The sequence below is a fragment of the Pseudonaja textilis genome, chromosome 1 (assembly GCF_049901715.1).
Source record: "Pseudonaja textilis isolate UNSWEBS1 chromosome 1, rPseTex1.2, whole genome shotgun sequence".
Taxonomy (NCBI): domain Eukaryota; kingdom Metazoa; phylum Chordata; class Lepidosauria; order Squamata; family Elapidae; genus Pseudonaja; species Pseudonaja textilis.
This window is the reverse complement of record NC_141990.1, coordinates 284,246,698-284,263,175: the sequence shown is the minus strand read 5'-3', so window position 1 is coordinate 284,263,175 and position 16,478 is coordinate 284,246,698. Positions and strand designations below refer to the sequence as shown.

The 16,478-nt window shown below is 34.8% G+C and overlaps 3 protein-coding genes across 5 annotated transcripts in view; 1 reads left to right on the top strand and 2 right to left on the bottom strand.

Annotated features, from left to right (window-relative positions):
* Positions 1 to 3: 3 nt before the first annotated feature.
* BBOF1 (basal body orientation factor 1) lies at positions 4 to 13,499 on the bottom strand. The gene is made up of 11 exons (XM_026711619.2): positions 13,330 to 13,499; positions 12,941 to 13,211; positions 10,922 to 10,987; positions 10,145 to 10,288; positions 9,289 to 9,369; positions 9,125 to 9,195; positions 8,533 to 8,677; positions 6,404 to 6,897; positions 3,873 to 3,977; positions 1,882 to 1,944; positions 4 to 392 (listed from the first exon to the last, which is right to left on the bottom strand). The coding sequence occupies exons 1-11, from the start codon at positions 13,371 to 13,373 to the stop codon at positions 287 to 289; spliced, it is 1,590 nt and encodes a 529-aa protein (XP_026567404.1). The 5' UTR covers positions 13,374 to 13,499; the 3' UTR covers positions 4 to 286.
* The window catches only part of ENTPD5 (ectonucleoside triphosphate diphosphohydrolase 5), a 24,840-nt gene continuing 21,849 nt past the window's right edge, over positions 13,488 to 16,478 (top strand). For 2 of the 3 annotated variants that reach the window (XR_015741089.1, XM_026711597.2), the window contains exons 1-2: positions 13,488 to 13,553; positions 14,787 to 14,896. The gene's annotated coding sequence lies outside the window, so the exon portion shown is untranslated. The remainder of the gene's footprint in view (positions 13,554 to 14,786; positions 14,897 to 16,478) is intronic. The other variant, XM_087921939.1, reaches the window with a different exon arrangement.
* COQ6 (coenzyme Q6, monooxygenase) overlaps positions 14,848 to 16,478 on the bottom strand; it is a 33,082-nt gene continuing 31,451 nt past the window's right edge. Inside the window, exon 13 of the mRNA XM_087921937.1 lies at positions 14,848 to 14,949. The gene's annotated coding sequence lies outside the window, so the exon portion shown is untranslated. The remainder of the gene's footprint in view (positions 14,950 to 16,478) is intronic.

The following is a 16,478-nucleotide window of genomic DNA, read 5'->3' as shown; positions in this document are numbered from 1 at the left end:
AAACATACTTGAATCAATTTTATTCAAGAATACTACAACCCTTCAAATAACTTCTTAAACTAATGAATTAAATGTGTAGGTGTCTACTTTTTGAAGAAAGCCATCAGCTATTTCTTTAAAGAAGCACTTATGTTACCTTTAAGGTTGACCTGATGTAAAGCCAAATTGTAATACACAAAAACAGTAATTTCATTGCTGCAGCATGATTAGCCTTACACATCTGAAGAAATGTAGAGAAAAGAAGAATTATAATTTCAGTGAGATTGAGATTAGCATCCATGTTAATCTAGGGTGGTATAAGCTGAATATCTGGGAGGGGTGATGATTTATGAGATGATTCAGATAGTGGTGCCTGCTGAGTGATGAAAGCATAGACAGGAACTGCATCACCTCTGTAAAAGATAAACAGGAAAAAAAATTAGGAGTATATATATTCCATTGTCTTCTGTATCTTAGCCTTAAGATTTCAAATGTCACCAGGAATACAACTGTATTTTTATTCTTGGAGCAAAAAATTCTCAAGTTGTAACTCCACTTATTCAAGTTACCTCTTAGAAGTTGCTCTTTAGGAAACTTGATTTTAGAGAATGAATCATCACGAACTGATACCTAAACTCCAAAGTAATTATTACTGCTACACAAACATTACTGCAAGTATAAACAATACCAGAGAATAAAAAACAAAAATGGATAAAGACAATTTCAATTACTATACCTATTCAACATATTTATTGCTAGCGTATTCTCTTAATAATAATTCATAGTATTGTTATTCACGAATTACTAAATTCTTATCTACTAAATTACTAAATGAACTCTTTACTAAAATCTAGCATTTCTTTCTCATCATTAGGGCCTGCCACAATAGCTCCTTTGTTCAACAAAAAAGCAACTAGGTCCTAGAGGTGTTGTGCCCATTCTTAAGGCCAAGGAAATGTCCAGACTTTATCTTCCCCTTTTATTTCCAACCCTACTATGTGTTGGAAAGAATTTTTGGTCTCCATCCAAAGTTAGATCCCACAACAAAATGGGATCAAATTTGGTGTGGAGAAGTAAAAGACAGGATGAATTCAAAAGTGGGCCTCTTTAATAAGTTATAATTTAATGTAATTTAATAACTTGTAATTTAATATAATTTAATAAATTTGGACAAATAAGTTTATATCTATGGTATAGGAAAAACAATTGGGTGGCAGCTAGAATATTGCCAGCTCCCCCATTGTCAGTTCCCCCTACTCCTGCATCCAGAGTGAAAATGTTATTAAGGAATGTTAATAATTGCAGGTGTGCTTCATGCTTCGTGTGCTTTCTCTATTTTAATTAGCAACACAAATATATATATATTATCTTTAATAAATTATGTGTATGCACCTATTACTTTGGGGCATCCAATACAAAGAAGAACTTTAGTGCTTCTACGCAGAGTAAAAGCAGGTTGTTTTAATACATGCATCAGAATAGCCCTGCAGTGAGCTTTCCTCCCATATCTCTTAATAAATTGAATACTTCATACTTCTGCCAATATTTCTAGGGTCTATATTGTATTTTGGAGAAAGTATGTTATCTTGAAAATTGTAATATAAATAATCATAATAATTACACAGCTGGATGTGCATAGAGGTCATTCTCACACAAGTACTATCTAAAGTAGTAATAAAATGTTTAAATTAGTTAGATAAAAGATTTATGCTGGGAGAAAAAAATCATCCACAATGCAAACACCCTGAAAAGTTATTACTTCAACACGTCCAACTCTGCAGTTAAACGATAAACCAGAGTCAGACACAATAAAACCAAAAACTCATCCCTTGGAAGCAATATGCAGTATGTAAAGTTATGTAAATTAATCATTAAAATTAATAAATAGATGTAATAACTTACTCATTTGTTTCTGAAAAATTAAAATTGGTTGGTGTTACTGGAACCAAAACTTGACTGTATTTCCTATGAAACAAAAATTACATAATAAATGGTGAGTTAATGAGGCCTGAATTATTATTTGCATAATATATCCCTTGTTGCAAGAATTGAATGAAATGAAAGTAAATAATATTGATGTATTTTTTTCAGCTTTAAGATTTTGTTTGAAACTTTTATCACTGATTTGGTAAACAATAATCAAAAGTTTTATAATCTGCAAGGAAATGATGCAGTCAGTATAATAAAAGTGTCTCCTCCTTTCCATCTCTCACAAAATAGCAGAAATCTCTACTACCTATATAAGCACTATGTTCATTCTAGATTGAAATGTGCCATGATCAATATAAATAATAGCTCAAGTTATCTAATTATTCAATAGATAGGTAATCTTCTGAATGACCCATTCCCAATTGTCTTTCCCTACTTCATCCATTTATTGAGACTCCAATATAAATAATTCTCTGCACATTTTCGGATAATATGACATGCAAATAGCATGCAAATTTTATCAAGACAACCGTGATAAACAACCACTTCCAGTTAAAGGTTAAAGGCATGGATTAGGATCAGGGAAATCCATGTTCAAATAAAAGCTCAGTGGGTAGCTTTGGGCCAATCACTTCTCTTAATCCAGCTGATCTCACAGGCTTGATATGGGGAAATATAAGAATGAGTGTGCTATACTGCCTTAAGTATCTGAAGAAATGGCAGAATTATAAACCTTATAATGAAGTACTGTAATCTGAATCTTATGTTTAGAACCATATTTTCCCACCAGATTGGCTCTGCTTCATAGCATGGAAACAAAGATAAAAATTAATTTCTGGCAGGAAATTAATTACATTAAAATTGCAGTTTGAAATGTTTAGATGTTTTTAGACAAAATATTTAGATGTTATTAGACAAAAAAGACATGTTTGCAATCTGCTATAATTCTGCCAAAAGGATCTGCCAGTTCTAATACTCTACAGGAGCATGGCCATAGCTTCAGTCCTCAACAAATCAGAATCCATCTCTGTTTAGAAATTCTCATGAAATACAGTACCTCAGGAAAGCATTTTTAAGATTTCCTAAAATGACTTATTTCAAGAATCCGATGCCAATTTTTCCAATCTTTTGGGGCCTGCACACATGTTATGGGGGGCAATAACATGCGCAAAAAATGTATATGTAAACTATAATTGCAATATTTTGCATGGATTCTTTTATGATTCAGATTTCTTTAAATTTGCCAATTAATTTTCTTTTTATAATTATATTTTCTAAAATCAATATGTAATTTACAAATATAAAAATAGTGCAGGCAAAGTTGAGGCAATGCATGATATTTTTAACAGCCTAGATATCCTCAATGTCATGAACAGGATATAATTTTAATAAATCATTAAATATTAATTGTTCATAAATAACCAAGACTCCTGGTGTTAATTCCATAGCAATTAACGAAGACAAGCCTTATACTCTCCATTAGTAACCCTGTCTCTCTTATTCTCCTCTTTCATGTTTGTTCATGTAACTACTACCGTGGTTGGGTTCATAAAGATGTTAAGATACGATCAAAGAAACCATATGTCAAATTAACTTATACAGCTCCACCCACCCTTCTTTAGCAATTGTTTGTGACATAATAAAGTTAAACTAACCATGGATTAATTCAAAATGTGAACCAATCATCAATGATACTAATGGGTGTGCAAAACGTAGTCACAGAACCGGTATTAATACCGGTTGAATCCCATCCCTGCATAGCAGTGGATAAGAAATATACAGATGAATGTATACAAAAGTCTGTAACAGTAGTCATATTTTAAACTAAATAGCCATCTTTTTTGTGGTAGCAATTTTCCGTATTTCAAATTTAGCATACATGTAATAAGCTAGGAAATAAACTACAACTTGGATGAATCCTTAAAATTGTATAACTCTAGATAATTTAATAAATAGGATTTTACCGGTGTCTTAAGCCATTCATTTTTGCAAACAGTAATCTCAATACTCTTTCCTTCTGCTCCCAGGTCAGTTCAGAAATGTCCACCTTCCCCTTCTGAATATTTGTCCTATACACATTAAAAAAAATGTCATGAATCACAGCTCATCAGTATAATCCTGCAGTTATATGAATGTTTATGGCATGACCCTATTCATACATCTATTTATATGGTCTTGTGAAAGCTAATACATCCCCTCTACCTCAAAAATTACTCAACTTGGAGAGCGTGATAATACAGGCAGACTGTTAGGAAGAGCTCAGATATTTGGATAAAAAGCTTTCAGTTTTTGTTGCTATGTACTCTGTCTGCATTTCAAATTATATAGAGCAAGTCAGTGGATAAAATCAATCTAGCTGGCTCCACTAAAAATTATCAGTCAGTAATCAACACCTACATGGTTTTTATGTAAGGATTTCATTAATATTTTGGTTTCATACATCAACTTTGTATCCTAAAAGATAGAAGATATGTAGAAAGATTGTTACAATTAATTTTTAAAATAAATTATAGCTAACAAAAAGTACCATAATGTGGCCTGTAGTATTTTCCTTCTCGTGTTTCTCTGCCTAAATTTCCTTATGACTTTCAAGATAGGAAATAGCAGGTTAGTCAAGATAACATAGTCTTAATGGACACATTTTCAAGCAGTATCTTCTAGAAACTTTTATAGAGATGTTTTTAAAGATGTTGATGAATTAATGGCAGACCTAAAAGTTAGATCACCCCAGAATCTACTACTTCAATGAGATTACCTAAACAAGTAGGACTTGCTACAGAGGTATACATAATAGTCTTCATTTAGTGACTACATCTGGGAGTGGCATCTTGGTCATTAAGCAAAGCAGTCGCTAAATAAAACTACAACTATTGCTTACAGTCTTCCTTTGCTTTATAGACCTGCAAAGGTCATAAATGTGAGAACTGGTTGCAAAGTTACTTTTTTTCACTGTTGTAACTATAAATGGTTGCGGTCCGAAGCAATTGCTAAATGACTATCGCATTCTTTTTAACATTGTTAGTGATTCTAAAATGATTATTTGATTACAAACATTTTCCACTTGGGATAACATATCTTTAATAAGGATTTAATCAATGATGAATTTTGCATGCCTATCCCTTTTTTAATATTTAAAATCTTAAAACTTCTGAAAAATGCTGTTTAAGTGCAATCCTGGACAGTAGTAATCCAGGAAAAGAAAAGTCAAAGATCAATTTTAAGGCCCAATGTTCCATTCTGTGAGTACATGATTTTGTAGGATAGAAAAAAATAAGTACTTGCAGAAAGCAAACACTTGACTAAACATATTTAAATTTTACCTACTCAGATTTTCAAACAATTTAAATAATTTTTTCTTAAGAGAAAATTGAAAAATATACTTTACACAATGACGTTGGAGCCAAAACAAAACTAGTATATTTCATCCTTTGAAATCTGATGAGATATTTTATTGGATCAGAACTGTCATATATCATATTAAAAATGATAAAATTGTAGAAAAAATATATAATAGAAAGATGGCGTTCATTTTGTCTCTTCTATGAGTACCCAGAAGTCTGAAGGTATAATTTGAATGTATTTAATTTTCTCCTAATACATTAAATAGCCACAGATTTGGCTATTCAAAATAGCCAAATTTGGCTACAAATCAGATCTGGTCATATAACCTTATACACAGAGAGGAATATGATGAGGAAATACTTTACATAAGTCTGAGTTGGACAGTACACCTGACAAAAGGTTTTTCTGGTTCCTTCTTCTTGTCTAAAATATTGTTTGAATTTTAATGAGTCCACCTTTGAGGTTATTATAGAAGTAAAGAAAAGTTAGCTTTATAATTTTCTAATGAAGATAATGGAAATAGTGATAAATTCTATATAGATGGAAATTAAAGGAATAGGATAATCTTTTTTTATTCAGGATTCTTCTTTTCAATTACGTTTTGGTTTTTCAGCACTAGATGTTATAACAGAGATGGTGAACCTTTTTGGCACAGAGTGTCCAAACCGGAATGCACGTGTATGCACATGTATGTGCACGTGCCAGAAATACCGGAAAATCAAAGACCAGCTGGCTGGTGCCGGCATGCCTGGTTTTTGGCCATTTTTGGCTCTTTTGGGGGTGTTTTTAGCCTGAAAAACGGTCGAGAAAACGGCCGAGAAAACGGCCTGTTTTCTAGCTGATTTTCGGGCTGTTTTCAGGCGCTTTGGCACCCATGAAGACCAGCTGGCCAGTGTGCCAGAAACCAGAAGAACAGCTGGCAATGGTGCGCGTGCCCACTGAGAGAGTTCTGCATGCTACCTATGGCACATGTGCCATAGGATCACCATCATGGCATTGTAACATATACTACTGAACATGGAATTATATCTTTTTCCTATCCCAAAATATTCCAAACCAAGCTAAGTTACCCCAAAGGAACTTCCTTTCAGTTTCTATTTCTAATAGTCAAAGTGACCAGAAACTAAAACTTCCAAAATTTCACCACATGTACCATTTCTCTGCTTCCAAAAGGTCCATTTGCACACTATTTGTGCTATGTGTGCTGTCATTAAATGTTCTGATTTTGGGGTATTCCTCTTTCCCTGCAAATGCTGCCATCATTTTCCTTTGATAGGCGGCTTGGGCCACCTGCTTGTAACACTTCCTGCTGCTTATAATCTCTTGTTTGACTTGCTCCAGAGCATCTAAGAAGAATTTCTCCACTTCTGTCCTTTCATTCAAGACGTTCCTGGCTAATTTCTTCACTCTACTCATTTCTCTTTCTTTCAATTCCAGCAGCTGCTCCAGCTTTTCAATTTCTATCCGACCTGCTTGGTTCTGTACCAAAGCCTTCTCTTCTGTTTTTTTTATTTCTATTTTAAATTCTCCAGCCATATAATTAACTGCTTCTTCTAGTATTTTAACCTTGTTTTGAAGCTCCTGGATTAGTGCTTTCTGCTGAGTAATTTGTAGAATCTTCTCCTTAATTAAAAGGTCTTTGGTTTCCTTAAAAAACAAGGAACAAGACAGAAAATTATTGTAAACATTAATAGATGCTTTTAAATTACCAAAATGGTAAATAAGAATTGGTCATGAATGTATTATTTGCCAGTCCTATTTCATATGTTTGAAGAATGTGTCTTCTATCAATGCTGAATCCTTCAAGATAGGATGTAACATTATTAGATATTTATAGAATAGAATTCTTTATTGGCCAAGTATGATTGGACACACAAGGAATTTGGCTTGGTACAAATGCTCTCAGTGTACATAAAAGAAAAGATACATTCATCAAGAGTCAAGAATCATAAGATACAACACTTAATAATAGTCATAGGGTACAATAAGCAATCAAATCATACTAGGAAATAGTCAATATAAATTGTAAGGATACAAGCGACAGTTACAGTCATACAGTCACAAGTGGGAGGGGACAGGTGATAAGGAGTGATGAGAAGATTAACAATAATAGGAGTGCAGACTTTGTAAATAGTTGCACAGTGTTGAGGGAATTATTTGTTTAGCAGAGTGATGGCGTTCGGGGAAAAAACTGTCCTTGTGTCTAGTTGTTCTGGTGTGCAATGCTCTATAGCATGGTTCTGAGGGTAGGCATTTATGTCCAGGATGTGAGAGATCTGTAAATATTTCACAGCCCTCGTTTTTACTCATGTGGTATACAGGTCCTCAACTGAAGGCAGGTTGGCGGTGGTAATTGCTTTTTCTGCAATTCTAATTACTCTCTGAAGTCTGTGTCTGTCTTGTTGGGTTGCAGAACCAAACCAGATAGTTGTAGAGGTGCAGATGACATTTTCAATTCCTCTGTAGAACTGTATCAGCAGCTCCTTGGGCTTTATTCTATCTATTCTTTGGAACAAAATGAATGTAGCTTCCCTGCTAACCAAATGGTAATTAAAAGGTTGATTGTTCAACTGAAATAAATGTCAAAATACTTGGAAAATGATGACTGAGAAGGAATATTTTTGAGATGTATAAAATGCCATGGAAAAATAGACAGTTTTCTCAAACTGGGAAATGTTTACATCACTCTCTGAAAATACCACAATCAGGTATCACTAATGAAGTTGATTGGAAGGAGTTTTGAAATAGATAAAGTATTTCACATAGCACATAATGGAAATTAGAGCTAGGTTTCATGACAGCCTATTTCAAAAAGCCTAGAGAAATATTAGCAAGATCTCCTGAACATAAATCTTCTGACTAGAACTTTTGGCCTCCTGGTTTCTAGGCACTAGAACACTTAAACAATAGATTATATTGGCTCATATACCATAATATATGATATAATACAATATATGTTTTAACAACTTTATCTAAAGTTATTTTGAAGCTACCTTAAGTATTGTAAATAATGCCATATTCTTTTCCAAATCTCAACACCACACACACACACACACACACACACACACACACACACAGTTTTCAATAAGTGGCTAAGAGAGAGGCTGTCTTAAAAATTGCCAATCCATTTACATAAATATTTCAGCTTCCCAAGATATGCCAAATGCTAAATTCTTCAATGTTTCTGTTTAGAAAAACTATATTGCTATTATAGTAACTATTACTTTCTGAAATATAATTTAGATCTTATTTACCAAAGAACAAAAAAGGAAGAATAAAAACCTTTTCCTGCAAGAGAAAGGCATTGCTGTTCTCCAATTTCTGCTTGATATTTTGTAACTCTTCTGTCTCCTTCATATGATAACCAAGAGCCTCTTGAAGACGAACATTCTCTGTAAAAACTGCTCGTCCAGCATTATCCAACTGCCTGAATAAGAGCAAAACGATCCAGCTATTGGTATCAAATTTTCTGATTTAATTCTAATACAGTAACATGCAAATGGAAAGTCTGCCTGCACAATGGAACATTACACATTTATCTCTACTCTGGAGGATCCCCAACAGTGGGGATTAGTTTTTGAGTCCAAGCCCAAAAGAAGTGTCTTTCACATATTTCATTACAGAAGAAATTCTATCAGCACAAGGATTTTAGCTCCTTTATTTAATATTTCACAATATAAAAAATAAATTCAGAATTAAGTGATACAAACCTATTTAAGGACATATTAGGATTACTTTCAGCTTTGCATCCTATTTTTTTCCAGGAATGAAGCATATATTGATTTCCTAGCACCATTCATCATCATCATCATCATCATCTTCATAATCATTCATATTTACCAAGATAGGAATACAGAAATCAAATAAGTCTTACGCAATGGCTTCATGATGGGCTCTTTCGGCTAGCATTATAATCTTCTTCTCTGCTTCTCGTTCTAGACGTTGCTGAAAGAAAAAGTAACAAAGTAAAAGTATACATCTATTACTGCAGGGATTAGGTACATTGAAACTCTGTCTACTATTCCCAAAGTACTCTACCTTTTCTTCAATGAACTTTTTCTCCAACATACTAATAGTTTCCTGATGTTCTTTTTTTGTGATATCCAAGGTATCTTTCAGCTAGAATTTAAAGAAGCATTTAATTATAATGCAGTCATCTAGAGGACAATTCAACTAACACTTTCTACAGAAAAACTGCACAGGCCTGCATTTATTTATCTATTTGTATCCCACCTTTATTATTTTTGCAAATAACTCAAGGTGACAAGCGTATCTGGCCCAACTTGTTCCTCCTATTTCCCAAAACAACAACTCTGTAAGGTGAGATGGGCTGAGAAAGAATGACTGGCCCAAAGTCACCCAGCTAGCTTTTATGGCTAAAGTGAGATTTGAACTGGGTCCCTTGCTTTCTACGTTGGTGCTTAATCATTAGACCAAACTGGCTTTCCAGGTTTGGAATATTTTAGAACATATCACATTTAGATTTTCTTCAATTGTTTCTCAGATTTGTAGTATTTTACCTATCATCTCTTACTTAGTAAAAAATATATATATATCAGCAACTCTATAGAATAGATAGATACTGGTATATTATGAGTACTATTTAGAGATATAACCTTGTATCTCATTTTAACATAACTTTTCCTCTTCTAGAAGTATTGCCCAAATGATTGTTCTTTAAGATACCTGTTGAAATATCCGTTCTGCCAGATTTAACAGTTGAATTTCTGCAAAGTGATATTTTACTATCCTATTATAATTTAAAGATTGTTCTGATACATATTTCGCAACTCTATGTCACTACTGGAGGCTACATCTGTCTACCATTATCAATAAGGGGAGAATATAAGGCCCTTCTAAAAATTAATATAAGAATTGTAAGGAATAAACTTACGTCTTCTAATTCTTTCTCCAAAAGTGCTTTCTTTTTGCGAAATTCTTTGATCATCTTAAGTTCAATCTGAATTAGACCAATTTCCGTAGCCTTTCGATGAAATTTCTCCTCTAACTCTTCTAACTGTTTAGCGAATTGTTCTGCCTACAAATTTAAAATCTTTTAGCTCAAATAAAATATCTAGGCATAGATCTAAAATTAGCTCAAATAAAATATCTAGGCATAGATCTAAAATTAAACAATACTGAAAAACAAACATGACATTTTAATGCAATCTTTAAAAGCAATTAAGACAAAGGTTACTGCTAAAAAAACTAAAATAACTATTAATAAAATAAAACTGCAAAATATATGGAAATAATGGCTTTATCAGTTTCAAGACAGTTCTACCTTGGATTGAATGAACCAACTGCTGAGAATTGAGGATTACAACTTTCTTACAACTTGATGCAAGGTATGTTTACTTGGAATTAACTCACTTAGATGTCAACAATTTAGTCCATCAAAAAAAGCAAAGCTTTGGCTTTACTACCTCAAGGAGAATATCAGCATGCTTGGACCCTACTTTTCCATTTTTTTCTAGCAAAACAAGTTTCAAAAAATGTTTAAGAAGTTAATAAAGTGAGTTTTTAAAATAATTAATTTTGTACTTTTAGTGAAAAATAATCTTATGTAACAAATTTTACATTTATCCGTCATGCCTGATGCTTAAGACATGCTAGGCCTGATCTGCAGTGTCCTTTGTTACCACAAGTGTCAGAAGAAATGTCCATTCACCGCTAGTTCACTTTCCTCTTTGGCTCTGAGCTTCAATTCATTCACCTGCTGTTTCAGTTTCTCAATCTAAATATTAAAAACATAAAGTTGATAAAGAAGTCAATCATTCCCCCTGATAACAGCCAGAAGCCAATAACTGTTGAATGAAGGGATGCAAAAATTTAAATTCCCAGAAAGTCTTTCTTCTGGCTTAAGTCCATATTCTCCGTATTCTAGCAACAGAAGACAGATTTTTGATGTTATAAATACTGAGAAAAATGTTCTTAATAAATGAAAGGCATGCCAGGCCATTAAATGACATTGTCTCATTTTTTCAAAAGTATACCCATAGCTAATCATGATTCCCAAAAATAGGACAATGGAAAACCTAACAATTGGCATGGAGACCTTTCTATTATGTCTTTACATTAAAATCACAAACAAGCTTTAAGCAAAAGCCTAATTGATTGTTTCCTACCATCTGTTACACCAGGAAAAGCACCCAGGGGAGGACAGGACAGGAACCAATGTTCAACCTTTTCAAGGTTTCAAATGCGAATTTTCTAACCCATTCGCAACAGATGTGGAATATATTATCAAATTCCCCTGTCCAAACGTCACAGTCAAAAGAAAGCTACAGACTATATAGGGAGTATGGAATGGCATTCTTAATTATTCTCCTTTTTCACGATTATGCTAATCTCAGAACAGAATAGAATAGGATAGGATAGGTTAGAATAGGATAGAACAGAACAGAATACTTTATTTGGCCAAGTGTGATTAGAATTTGTCTGCCTGCAGAAGCTCTTACGTGCATTTGTCTATGTGCAGAAGTACATGCAAAACAACAGAATAATAATAATCATAAAAATAATATCAATGAGGATAGAGCAAGAAAGATAATAAGTATAATAGTAATGCTATAACCATACTACTTGTATAAATACACATAGACATTAGACATTGCTGTGAGAATTAGGTATTCAGCAGAGTGGTAGCTTGGGGGAAACCTATCCCTGTGTCTTGTTATTTTGGCCTGCAATGCCCTGTAGCACCACCCAGAAGGAAGCAGTTGAAACAGTCTATGTGCATGATGTGAAGGATTGCAGATATCCTCTTAGTCCTCCTTCTGACCCATGCAATATACAGGTCTCCTATGGAAGGCAGGCTAATTGAAATTACAGGTAGCCCTCGATTTACAACAGTTCATTTAGTGACAGTTTGAAGTAGAAGAGCACTGAAAAAAGTGATTTATGACCATTTTTCACACTTACAACTGTTGCAGCATCCTCATGGTCACATCTGATCAAAATTCAGATACTTGGCAACTGACTCACATTTATGACAGTTACAATGTCCCGGAACAATGTGGTCCCCTTTTGCTACCTTCTGACAAGCGAAGTCATTGGGAAACCAGATTCACTTGACAACTGTGTTATTAAGAACTGCAGCGATTCACTTAACAAATATGGCAAGAAAAGTCATAACATGGGGCGAAAGTCACTTAACAAATGTCTCACTTAGCAGCATAAATTTTGGGCTCAATTATGGTCGTACATTGAACACTACTTATATTGTTTCTGCAGTCTTAACTATCCATTGGAGTCTGCATTTGTCCTGTTTGGTTGCTCTACCAAGCCAGGCAGTTAATAGTGATTAATATCATATTTTTTCCCCCAGGACATTTCTTCATTCTGAAATTTATTTATTAAATTTATGTGCCACCTATCTCCCTATCCAAAGTGACTCTGTTGAAACACTTCACAACTGCACTGCAGTTGGGGTGATGATCTTTATCCATTGCATTTAATATTGAAAGCATTGGGCATAATGTAAATACAATAACCATTCAAGTCAAATCCACAGTTTAAAGAAATCAACAAACTGACATTTGCCCACAAAACCACAGTTTGACAGATTAAAGAGGGGCAACTCTATACTTTGTCTGAAATGGTATAAGGTTTCCTGCTTGAGCAAGGGGGTTGGACTAGAAGACCTCCAAGATCCCCTCCCACTCTGTTTGTTCTGCTCTACACCTACCAGGTCTTCCTTCTCCGCCTCTTGCTTCTTGAGGTAGGACATCACGTCGACCGTATCTTTCTCCAGCCGCCGCTGCTGCCGTTCCAGCTCTTCGTTGTCCCGGGCGAGGCGGCGAGCAGCCTCGCGGTACTCTTTGCGGGAGATCTCCGTTACCTCCAGCCTGGCCTCCCATAGCGTCGCTGCGGCTTTAGCCCTATCGGCCTCCGACTCCTCCTTCAAGGACCTCGGGTCTACTCTGCTCTTGCCGGCGTCCGCGCCGGCTTTCTTCCCCCTGTTGAAGAGCAACGCGACGCAAAGGACGGGGGAAGGCTTGGCTTTTAACCGACTTAACCCCGGCCAGCAGCCCCCCCGCCCACCTTCGTTAGGAGAATCCCTTCCAAGGTACCTACTTCCCTCCTTTCGCGTCTTTGCTTTGCGCGGTTTTCCCTGCCATGTCACCAGGCGCGGGCTTTTCTAGAGATTGCCTGGCTTTTTAAAGCGACTCCGTCGCTATGGAAACCACCCGTCGCGGGAAAGTGAGGTAGGACTGGTGCGCCCGTGACGTAACGCGCAGTGGTTTGACGTGACACGCGGCACCGGTGAGATGTGGAAAGCTGAAGGTTCGGAGAACATGGTGAGTGAAAACTGGGCTCGGGAGTGAATTGGTTGGTTGGGGGGGGCGGGAGGTCTTTCCCTAATTCAGGGCCGCCGACGCGGGAGTCGAACCATAATACGCGTCCCTTGTTCTTGTTTTTCGGCGCACTCCTGACCGCTCTTAACCTCTCGAGTTGTCCCTATCGTGAACTGGGCGATATTTCTCGTTGCATTTCATGTGTTCTAAATATTTCAAACGCCTTTTTTTCTCGATAGCTTCGTACTATCTGTATCTTTACTCACTCTCTGGATCGCTGTCTCCTTTCAGACGCATTCAAGCCATAATATTTTAAGCAATCCATAAACGGATTTAAAGGCTTTTATTCTCCGGATTGTCATTCGGGCATCATTCAGTACAAAAGAACCGGCAAGATATAATAGCGCACAGCCCAACAAAATTCCATTCTTAAGTGTCAACAGCAAACATTTATTTTATTTTTAAAAAAGCTTCTCTCATTTTATCAGCCCTGCTCTTTATTTCCACAGTAGGGTCTCACAGAACTCTGTAGGACTCAACTGACAAGTATTTGGCATGTATCTGCTAATTTAACCTTTCATCTACCCAGTCTGAAAATTTCTGCATAAATATTGTACTTGTAAAGGAAAAACTGTCATCCTTTGTTACCAATATTTTTTCTAAAAATATAAGAGGTCATTCATTACAGCAAAAACAAACCACATGTGATTTCTTTACATACATATTCCAGTTCCAGATATACTCAGCATGCTGTTATTCTTGAAAATGATGTTGCTTCCCCCCCCAAAAAAAATAAATTTCAGTTATATCAGTGTTTTTGAGATTTCTGAAATGGTATTTTAAAGGTACTTAACAGCATTTCCACTTAACATTAGCATTTCTAATCTTGGGATCATAGGTGTTCTTACAAGATTCTTACAAGGTTCATAGGTGTTCTTACACTATTTGACAAACATACTTGACTAGGAAAGATAAGAGATAATACAACATATTTGGAGCACATCTATTTGGTATTTATTTCATCTAGTAAAACTGGACTGCTGAGTATGACGTAATATGATAAATGCCTTTGTTTTTTTTTCTATTGACTTTAATCTTTATGTTGCAATGAATATTCAAGTTGGTAAATGATTTTCTAGGTCAGTAGTTTTCAGTGGAACTTCTTACTTAAAATATGCCCCTTGAACTTCTGCTAGAAAAAAAATCCAACTGGACATTTTTTCTTGTTTGCCTTAGATAAATGATAAACCTCTGTTCGCAGAAAATGGACTTACAGATATATAATATGCAACTTTCCTGCCTACATGAATAACAGCTAAATATTTTTCATTGTACCCATAGAACAGGTAAGAATACATATAGTTCGTATTTCAGGTCCTGAATGTTTTTTTGGGGAAGTCTGGAATAGAAAAAAAACAGCCAAATTGGAACTTTTTATTTGAAGATATGGGGATAGCAATAGCAGCACTTAGCACTTAGACTTATATACAGCTTCATGCTGCTTTACAGCCTTCTCTTAAACAGAGTCAGCATATTGCCCTCAACAGTCTGGGCCCTCATTTTACCACCTCAGAAGGAGGGAAGGCTGAGTCAACCTTGAGCCTGGTGAGATTTGAACTGCCAAATTGCAGACAGCCAGCAATCTGCAGAAGTAGCCTGCAGTATTGCACTCTAACCACTGTGCTACCACAGCTCATATCTGGTAATATCTATGATATATGATATATATGATCGTTATTATAATATATAAAAATGGAGAGCCAAAGTGGCTAAGGTATTGAACCGTGACCAGGAAATCCTAGGTTAAAGGATACACTTGGCTGTGGAAACTCTGATTTTGGGATTCTCCCTCTCTCTCCCTCTCTCCCCCCATGCTACTTATGAGTTATTTTTATTGGAATAAATGAGAAGAGATCGCCAGTACAAACTAATTTGATCTCTTGTAGGAAAGCAATATATAGCAATCAAGTATTTTTATACTTTGTAAAACTAAAAAGGGAAAACAAAATCATGCACATATATTATATTGCAAAATCTCAGTTCCAATGCTTTTTAAGGAAGAATCTCTTAAGGGTAATGCGATTTTTTAAAAAAATCACGGTGTTTCAACAAAATGATAATTGCAAATAAGACATACATATCAGCCATTATTAAACAATATAATATTAGAGTTTTATTTTTTAAAGTCCCCTGAAGAAAAGTCCTTAAAAGGCTTTGGGATTATGTTTTCCTTTTTTGTTCTTTTCATTTCCTTATCCCATTCAAAAAGGAGAGGAAGAAACCAAAGACTGGTGTATACAGTGTATTACCATCTCTTATAAAAGGGTGGGGAGATTAAGAGATTATCATAAAGGTTTACAACAACAATATTTTTTAGATGGAATTTGTAAAAAAAAGGTGGATTACATTGCATACATTCACTATTTCTAGATTTTAAAAGTTTCCAATTAGATCAAATTTCTTTAGTCTATGTAGAGCCATTTTTGTAGATTAGATTTAAATTTCAACATCATATTTTTCTAATTATACTTTTAAATCTGATATATTTTGACAACAAGGTATTTGGAGCAACAAATAAAAATACTTTAGGTTTTATATGAGTTAGAAATCTAAGGTTTAGGTTTAAGTTCAAAATTCATTTTGGCAAATACTCAATATTCTTATGCCTGCCCAGTTTCCAAAGAAATATATGGATAATAGTTATTGTATTTTGGGCATGTATTGCTATAAGTTTCTTGCCCCTATTTTCCATGAACATAATAACTTGATCTTTTATACAAGTTATATATTAAACCAGCAAAAAAAAATTGTAGCAAAAAACTTTTCAATTAATTATTAGGAGAAACTTTGTTAGAATGATTGGATTAAAAATTAACTGCTTAAGGGATTATGTCATAGTTTGTGAGTAGGAATAAAGTTGAAAGAGTA